Here is a 10,319-nt window from a genome sequence, read left to right as displayed (position 1 = left end):
GGCCGGGTGGCTCTGGTACAGTCGAACGAACTCGACTCGAAAACTCAACTCGAACTCGGCTCGAACCGAACCAAACTGCTAGCAGAGCTGAGCACAAGTTGTTGTTCCAAGCTCGAAGGCCGAGCCGAGCTGAACACGAGCTGAGACTCAAGCTGTCTGAGTCGAGCACGAGCTGGGCAAAGCTCTGCTTGGCTCAACTCATGTACACCTCTAGACCTGGCCCAAAAGTGAGGCCGGTTGATCTACTCATCAGGTGGATTGAACAAACAGAAACAATGGACCACTTGAAATAAATATGGCCAATGGTCCTTTCAAAATACACGTGCTCTGATGAGAGGACCAACTTGATTCTCGGCTAAATAATCATCATGGTGTGGCCCACCTGATTACACATCATTGATGTCCCATTGGAAAAAAAAAATTTGCACATGTAGAGGCCCGTGAATAATGGCGCCTGTGGCCCTAACGGGTCTCTGTTATAAAAGGAGCAACTACAACCTCACGCCTGGATACCACTTGTGGGGTCCACTAGGTGTGCGTATGGAATCCAACTTGTACTGAAGTGTAGTCTCACCATGAAAGTTAATCACTCCAAAAATTAGTTTGGTCTAATTATTATGTGAGCTATTATAAGAATTCAGAGGTGTTATAAAGGTTGTCCATTATTCTTGTACGGTGGCCTGTATATGTTAGTAAAGATATATCATATAAAATAATGGACAACATACAGGAACTTAAATTTCACGTGATGGCCCACGTGATAGTTACTGAGAGAGCTTCCAACTTTTAATGCAGGGCAATCAAGCTGACTGGGGTGATGCCATACAAGCACCAGTGTGGGCCCGCATGCAGCAATTGTAAAATAAGGCTATTCCATAGGCACTCATAGAGGAACCGACCTCATAATTTCTTTTTCTTTTTTTAAATGCAAGATTTCGTCACGCGGCTAGTAAAATCTCATTCCCACGAGCGGTTATTGAATATTTTATATTCCTGAGTTAAAGAAAGAAATCGGATTGTGTAGCGAGTCACTCAGTATGCTCTTATCGTAGTGACTACTGAGTAAACTCAGTTGGGCCACCATGAATGTATGTGATTTATCTATGCCATCCATCCATTTTTTCAGCTCATTTAAGCGGTTAAACTCGAAATTTAAGCATATCCAAAGCTCAAGTGGATCATACCACAGGAAACAGTGGAAACCAACGTTAAAACCTTTATAGACCTCACAGTGATGTTTACTTGTCATCCAAGTTCATAAGATTATACAGACATGGACGAAGGGAAAACACATACATAAGCTTGATCCAAAACTTCTTTGGCTCTCAAGAATTTTTCAACGATACATATTCAATTAACACTGTTTCTTGTGGTGTGGTCGATTTAAGATTTGGATATGCTTCATTTTTGGAATCTAATACTAAAATTATCTGATTAAATGGATGAATGGAGGGGATAAAATACACAAATCATGGTGACCCACAGAGAGTTTACTCAGTACGCAAACCCCCTCCAGTTAAGAAACATGCACGCACATCTACCAACATGCTTTAATCTTTGTACTTAAAGCAAGGGTCACGATTTTCTATTCATACAAAGATGGGCCTTTCGATCACCGTAAAGAAAAAGGCACCACTTTTTCTTTATCATATTAACTAGAAATTTTACAATTTCCCTTTATAGGTAAAACAGACGTTATGCAGGACAATGCTCAGAGGTTCTCTTTCTTTCCTTTGACCAAGAAAAACACAAAGGTCCGGCACTCCTTCGGGTTAACCGTTGATCTGATGGTCCCTATAATAATATATTTCCTAGCCATCTGATTAAAAAAGACAGTACGCTCAAAGGGTTCAATATTAACAGAGCGAATTCATTCAGTTGGGATCATATGATGGGAGACCCCACATGTTTAGTTCGTCAGGTGGAACACAAGATCAATCAAGCACTGTATTCTCTCGCATTCAGAAACTTAAAAAAGAAACACATGTTACGTACTTTTTTTTTTTCAAACTCTTTCTTTTTTCTTTTTTTTTTACACACGCACACACACCCCCCACACACTCACGCCATAGTGGGATTTACCCATCTTTATATAAATCATGAAAGATTGACCGAAAAGCTCAATGATCACATCCATTAGAATGTATGGTAATTAATTTATGTTTGAGCTGTGCATGGCCGACTTCTGATGTTCGTGTAGAATCAAAACCATGCATGTGGCACCTCCTTATGTTCATTGTACTTACATCACGCGTAAAACTTTTATATTCACGTGGTGTGGCCCACCTGATCATTTTCAAATTCCTTGCGCTTTGATGTGCCTCCTCCGTCCATGGGGTGCACCTAATGACTGTGTTGGATGGCATATACTCAACACGGTAGACCCTACATTCCATCTAGAAGCTTAGGTGGTGGACACCATACTCCCCAATGTCCCCTTTGTTCCCTTCCGTGTGGCCCACTTGAGTTAATTAATAAAAAGGTGGCAAAGTGTATATTTTATAAAAATCAGGCAGTATTTTATAAAATTTCCATAGATTAAAGATGGTCTAGCTCTTAAAGGTCGTTTGTCACTATGGATTTAGGAGAGTTTGACGCTGGATGTTTCGCACCATAAAGTAAAAGGGGTTTCAAACCTCCTCAAGAAAGAGTTTGAAATCAACCATGAAAGCTTGGATTACATCTAAAATCCTTTCAAGAGTTGCATGTGTGACATGTCTTCTAGACTATTAATTTATCAGACACATAGCTCACAAATAATATCCCAAAATAATTAGATTATCAATTGTATCACTATAATAATTTTAATATGGTGATCGGTGTTATCCAAATATTGTCCATGTAAATCAATGGTTAAAAATCTTTGGTTAGTCACTAGAAGTAATCTTGTGATTGTGGCCATCTGAGACTAGGAATTTCATCATTTTAGGGTAAAGTATATATTTCAATGGGCTTATTTCAACCATTGTATCAAACATTACATATGTTCACTAATTAGGGATATTAAAGTTGATTTAGTAATTAAATTTAAACTCATGTAAATATAGCATGTATAATTACTTTTGAATTAAAGTTTATTCTAAATACAAGGTGTCAAACACAATCAGAGGGTTCCACCAGCGTACATGCAGCATACATATAAAATCCAAAGCACCCGGATAATAGGACCCAATGTAGATTAGCCACTTGCACAAATTTAGATCGACCAGACGACCTTGGACCCTCTTATTGATGAACTTCTTTTGGAATTTGAACCCTTTGCTACTTTCTTGTTATTTAGGATTCATTATATGCCCACCACTCAACCAGCTAGGATCATATTTCGGTATTTTTTTTAAACGTAATCCATATAAACTGTATACACTACTTTGGCGGTTTGGATTTTAGGTACATGCCACGAGTATGGCGGGGAGTGTCATAGGCATCGGATCTAAAGAGGCTTGGGGCAATATCCATCCCTAGATTCAGTGCCGACAAATATCTCATATGATCCTTAGATGTGTGTTAAATGGTTGTCAGGTGGGACCGATTGTTGAGATCAAGTGACAACGTAGACCGGCAAACTATCAGGTGGGCCACACATGACCGTCAACAGCTTTCATTCAAGGGTGGATCATTTCAAAACATTTCATGCAATAGTACATGCGTACATCTGTATTTTAGACTGCTGTGTGTTGAAAATATAAATAAGTAAATAAAAAGACAGGCCAATTTAGTCATTAAATTAAACTAAGCGCATGTGTAGATCGTTCGTCCATCTACCATATCCAACACAACTAGGGCAACTTTTTTCTTCCCCTCGATTAGTTATTGTACGGTCCTGATCTTTACTCCCCTGTGGGATATACAATAGCGTCGGCCCTTGGATTTGGATCATCTTCCAATGATCTAAACTGTTTATATGAAAATTATCACTTTATGGCGTATAAATAATAATATAAAGGGCTTGCTTGGATATCACTAAATAAGTTACTTTTTCTACTTACAACAATAGATAAATAACTTATTTGAGATGAGTTAGTTATGCTCAATTATAAGTAGCTCTTTTATTTAAAGTTAATTAATCATTTAATTTAATAAGTAGAAATTAAAATAAATTACTTAAGGCATAGGCGGCTTATCTTAAAGCCTGTTTGGTATAGAGGATTAGCTGGTACTAAGTGAGATAAACTTCGAATCTCTTGTAAGAAAAATCATCCCTTATTTGGTTTGTCATATCAAAGATAGGGTTTTTAGTATAGGGTCCTACATTAGTATGGACGGTGGAGTAAATCCCTCTCGAATTACAACCATTGCATGCCCAAATTTCTTAATCCTTTAGTTTTATTGCAAAAGCCATTCCTATGAAGTTCTGGCGATTGAACAACCATGATTGAAACATTCATATGACGACAAAAGTTTTGTATCATATTGAGGTTTTTTGTGTTGTCAGTTCATCCCAACCGGAATGACCTTATAAACTGTTGGGATATCATATAAACATCAAGGTAGAGCTTAGGAAGGCTTTAACGATAGGAATTTCTTTTCCCATTATTTATAGCCTAGTTAAGTTTTAGACTAGCCTCACTTTTGGTTCTATGCCCTAAATTGATTTCGCAAAACAGATGAACTGAGTGGACTCCTCACAAACATCAAGGTGGGCCCCACCTCACTTCCCGGCACAAGAACTTCGTGCAGGAAGTTTTTGCAAGAGATCGTCCAACTTAACCCTTCGGTTTCCAAACACGGTTTTAGAGATCATAGCTTGTTTTCCACATTTAACCAAACAGTACATAGAATCAAAACAAATACTTACGTCGTACCAGGACAACCCAAACACAAAAGTAAATAGTTTCATTCCCATGAGATTAGGAGGCAATACACTACAAAGTGCATTTATTACAAAAAAGACAGTTTCCATCACACTTAATACCAAGTAATCCCTTGCACCAAAACAAACCCTTAAAGAAACTTACGAGCCAAATGCCTTCAAAATATCTTAAATAAAAATAAATTATTCTTTAAATTATTTAATTTTTAGGTTTTTTAATTTAAATGGTCTTTATAACCTTTAAATTATTAAAAAATTAAAATCCTTTAATTTAAAAGTTATTTTAAATATTTTCACTTACAATCAACTCATAATAGCTGTTTTAGTTATTAAAAATGCTCATATCCAATAGCAGATGTTGAGATGTACTCTCTCTCTCTCTCTCCCTAATTTCCACGTGTTGCACGGCCATCCTCGCTGGTTATACATGTACATATACCACCAACATCCAGGTAGTAATTTCTTGATGGCCCAGGCTCGAGTTTGGTAAATACCCATTCCAGCAGAGCTAAGTGTCTCGGTCAGTGTATGGTCAGGCAGCTCGGGCTCACCTGAGCCAGCCAAGGCTCGGTCTGCCGACATCCTACGTCCACACGCCCCTACACGGAGCTAAATGCCGTGCATATAAACATCTGCGGTTATAATATTGTCAGATCAACGGTGTAGATAATTTTCCAATTCAACTTGTAGAGTATCCAATGGGCGACACGTGAACGAAAAGTCAAAAACAATGGACAGTCTAAAAGCACTTGCATTGTAAAGAAAAGTTACAACTTTTCTCTAATGATCATTGCTTTCGTCCATCTCTGGCCCACTCGATAGTTTACCAGCCCGAGTTTTTGACCAGACGATTTGCACGGTGGGCCTCGCATGATAGAAGTCTCCCATGTCACACACACGAGAGTGGTTAGCAAATGTTGCCACGTGTGGAGGTACGTGCGAAGCTAGCAGACCTCATCCTACAAGTTCCTCTCAAGTCTCATCTTTGAACGAATGAAACCGCCATGTGCTTGCAACCCACACATGCTAACAGGCACACGTTCATACACGTGTGCATACATATTAATCAATCAGCCTTTACATAAAAAGGTGAGGGGTAACACGATAATCAGGCCTCTTACGCCGCTCGATATGCAAGCATTCAGAAATTATACACGTGGCATATGTTAATTTAAATAAAACCAACTAGTGTATGCAGACCACGTTGCCAAGTCACAATCCCAAGATCAGACAGGTGGAATAATCCTGACCTCTGATTTATGGACAGTTGTCCAGGAAAATAGTACTGCAGATCATTTTTCATTTTTTAACCGTTTAAAAAATTTCTACTAATCCAATAGTTAGATGATCAAATAAATTTGAATTTTGGTTCATGATAATTTCATGCTGGGTACTATAATGTGGACGGTTTAATTTGACTAACTGTATGCCACGTGTGTAATTTTTAATTAAGCTTTGGTACGTGATAATCTACACACAGCACCATAATTTGTTTAATTTAATTAATTGTATTCCACGTATGTCATTTTTAAGTAACTGCTAAGTGCCCGCGTATCATCCATCACACTCTGCCAGAGAACAAAAGCTTTCCTCTAAAAAGACGGTCATTCGTACTATGAACCGTACAAAAATACTTATATTTAAACGTACGCGTGCGTACACATACGCTTACATACATCCATGCACGCAACCATCCATCCATACATGCATATTTCAACGCCGTGCTGTATGGCACTCTTGAGTCTTGGCATTATATAAAGGGACATTATTTGTACTCCTGCAGTGTAGGGCACTTGATACTCCGGCACTTGAAAATTGTACACGTGGTATTTATTAATTCAAATTAAATTGTGAACTCGTAGTTTCTAAATTCCCAGTCCCGAAAGCAAATTGGTAAAGCTATTACAATCAATGATTCATGGACACTTGTTTGTTGAAACAGGACCATTAGATCTTCTTCATTTTTAGCCATCCAATAAATGTCCACCAATCTAGTATTTTTAATTCATGATACACCTAAACCGTGACAGAAAATTTAGACAGATTATCTTTAATAACTTGCATGATCGTATGGAATTTCTCAGTAACTTCAAAGTGCCAGTGTATCATCCATCGCTGCCAGAGTATCAAAATATCTCTCTTATATAAAGAATGTCCTTTTAGTTCCACATTTCAATAAAGAAGGGCATGGCCTTGTCTAATTTCAAATTCTACTGACTCCCATATATAAAAAGTAAAACCCAACTAACCACCTTTACAAGGGTTTCTAATAAAAAGGCTGGCCCTAATCTCTCCATCTTATACCTTGTATTATATAACTACTGAGAATGGTCCCCTAGGCTTTTCATCCAAACCTGCCCATGCACATATGGCCACTCAGATCACTTATCCAAACCGTCTATTAGGTCCAGTTATCTCTTCATCCATCATCATGTGAAATCCATTGCAATTGGACAATCCTAAACATCTACCACTAGTCTATCTTCCAGGAGTGATCTCATCCATCAATTTTTTAATTCCACAAAATAGACTGTTTAGATCATCTAATCATTATGATTTTTCCAAGGCAACCTACAAAGAGTGGAGTGACCTTAGTGGACGGTCCAGATAAGTAGATAAGTGATATAAATGTAAAAAGTACAAATGCAACTAGGTGCATGTGAAGGTCCTCATCCACATGCCACAACAACTTGTGTACAATCTCTCCTTTTGAGTCCACTCACCCCAAAAACAACTAGGGAAGGAGTGTTTGTCTTTAGTAAGCAGACCTAGAAAGCTTCACATCTATATTAAAAAGAAAAGAAGAGAAAAGACATCTCAATTAAAAACAACCACAAACATATACATGCATTTCAATCAATCAAACAAAATAAAGAAAACCAACCTAGCCTAACATGCCCATACCTCAATTATTTCATTCTCTCTCCTCCAAACTCAACCCAAATAAATCCCACCTCACCCTTCAAACCCAACTGCTTCCAACAAAAACACATACACCTAAAAAACATGGCACCCTTTCTCACACTAGTAATGCTAGTGGTGCTACCACTCTTGGGTGGCGGCCACGTCGCCACCGGCGTAGATCTCCAATACCTGAACGTGCGGCATGCTATCGCCGGCACGACCATCAGGCCATCCGGAGAGACGCCTCCTCAGAATTTCTCAAAAACGGCTGATACAGATGTTAAGCCAGCGTGGCGGTTGAAGTTGGTCCACCGAGACGTAATCACGGCGCGGAATTTCTCAGGCCACCGTCACCGTCTCGACGATCGGATCGCAAGAGATGTGAAAAGGGTCGAAGGCTTAACTCAACGGCTGACTGGCGGTGCCGGTGGAGTTAGGTATGGAGTGTCGGATTTCGGGTCTGAAGTGGTATCGGGTATGGAAGAAGGCAGCGGGGAATATTTCGTACGGATAGGCGTTGGTAGTCCTCCAAGACCTCAATACATGGTGATTGATTCTGGCAGTGATATTGTATGGGTGCAATGTCAGCCTTGTGCTCAGTGCTACCAACAAGCTGACCCGGTCTTCGACCCGGCTAAGTCAGCCTCATTCGCTGGCGTGTCATGCAACTCAGCTGTCTGCGGTCGACTAGAGAACGCAGGCTGTCGGGCCGGTCGGTGCCGCTACGAGGTCTCATACGGTGACGGGTCCTACACGAAGGGCACTCTCGCGTTCGAGACGCTCACATTCGACCGCACCACCGTCCGTAACGTAGCCATCGGGTGCGGTCACAAGAACCGCGGGCTCTTCGTTGGTGCAGCCGGGCTCCTGGGCCTAGGTGGCGGGTCCATGTCGTTCGTCGGGCAGCTAGGCGGGCAGACAGGTGGTACATTCGGGTACTGTCTTGTGAGCCGTGGGACTGAGTCATATGGCTCATTGGTTTTCGGACGCGGCGCGATGCCTGTAGGGGCTGCGTGGGTCCCTCTCCAACGCAACCAGCGGGCCCCCAGTTTCTACTATGTTGGGCTCACGGGCCTTGGCATTGGTGGGCTTCGGGTCGTGCTGCCTGAGAACATGTTCCAGCTGACTGAATTGGGTGGTGGTGGTGTGGTCATGGATACTGGGACTGCAGTTACAAGGTTCCCATGGCCCATTTATCAGGCGTTCCGCGATACATTCGCTGCAGCTACGGCGAGCCTACCGCGGGCCTCAAGTGTGTCAATTTTCGATACGTGCTATGATTTATCTGGGTTTGAGACAGTTCGGGTACCGACGGTGTCGTTCTACTTCTCGGGTGGGCCTATACTTACACTTCCGGCGAGGAATTTCCTTATTCCGGTGGATGAATTGGGGACATTCTGCTTTGCATTTGCAGCATCAAGTACGGATCTTTCCATCATAGGAAATATACAACAGGAAGGTATTCAAATATCAGTTGATGCGGCTAATGGGTTTGTGGGGTTTGGACCCAATACATGCTAGAGAGTGTTTGTGGATTTTGGGCCCAGGTCCAATACTAGCTAGATATGTAAAGAACATGTGGGCTTTGCTGGGCTTTTCCTTTAAGGGTAGTATTGTAATTATATGGTGTTGGTTTTTGAGTTTGTAGGGTGGATTAGAGGGATGTTATTGTTTTCTATTAGTATACCAGAGAGAGAGAGAGAGAGGAAAAACAGCCCAACTAAAGAAATGTATTGGGATCTTGTATGCATGCACACAGCTACTATACAAATGGCTTACATGTGTATACATCTACCTCAAACTAAACCATCCAAATTTTGGACAACACCATAGATGGATCATGACCCAAAGACTAGCATTTTGATTGGAGGCCATTGAATGGAATGTTGAAATAAAAGTAATATTGTCTTGTTTTAATTAACGAAGTGCCCATTAATCAGTGGTTAGAATTGTCTAATTGATTCCCTTTTGGTGGCACCAAAAAAAAAAAATCCCAAATGAGAGATGCACCATAGTTAAAAATCCCAAATGGGAAAAAGAAGAATTCAAGGTGTGAAATGAGAGCAACAGTCAACATAGGTGCTTGAAATTATTATGTTGGATTAGTGGGTGTGAATTGTAACATGACATTGTTCAACATACCTGATCCAGAGAGAGAGAGGGAAAAAAAAAAAAAAAAAAAACAATGTAGTGTAGAATGATGACCAAATGGGAGCCACCACCAAGGTGTATCATAAGCATCTGAAGGGGTCACTTGGGTCATTGGTCTACCTTTCATGTGACCAAAACAAGAGGCATTCAAGTAATGACTTTTACAAAGGCTTTTGCTTTTGTTCCCTTTCAACTTGAAATGCCCCCACCCTCTCTCTATCTCTCTCTTCACATATTTACCTGGCCTTTGGCACTTTTACTTTGAGATGCGTCCTCTCGTAGACTACCCAACCCTTGTAAGGCCCACAAAAGGTAAAGTTTGGTGAAATTAGAGAAAGGGGAGGAATCCCAAAAAGCATAAATCTGACATAAATGACGCCATTTGTATTGGGTGTTCCCAAGGGCTTGGGATCATCCAGTATATACACTCTTACCCTTTGGAAACCCTAGAAAA

General features: G+C 40.5%; 1 protein-coding gene across 1 annotated transcript; it reads left to right on the top strand.

Annotated features, from left to right (window-relative positions):
• Nucleotides 1-7,782: 7,782 nt before the first annotated feature.
• Nucleotides 7,783-9,500, top strand: LOC131236812 (protein ASPARTIC PROTEASE IN GUARD CELL 2-like). The gene has a single exon (XM_058234271.1). It carries the CDS (start codon nt 7,817-7,819, stop codon nt 9,233-9,235), a length of 1,419 nt encoding a protein of 472 aa, XP_058090254.1. The 5' UTR covers nt 7,783-7,816; the 3' UTR covers nt 9,236-9,500.
• The last annotated feature ends 819 nt before the right edge of the window (nt 9,501-10,319 follow it).

The sequence above is a fragment of the Magnolia sinica genome, chromosome 2 (assembly GCF_029962835.1).
Source record: "Magnolia sinica isolate HGM2019 chromosome 2, MsV1, whole genome shotgun sequence".
Taxonomy (NCBI): Eukaryota; Viridiplantae; Streptophyta; class Magnoliopsida; order Magnoliales; family Magnoliaceae; genus Magnolia; species Magnolia sinica.
This window is presented reverse-complemented; position numbering and strand designations above follow the sequence as displayed.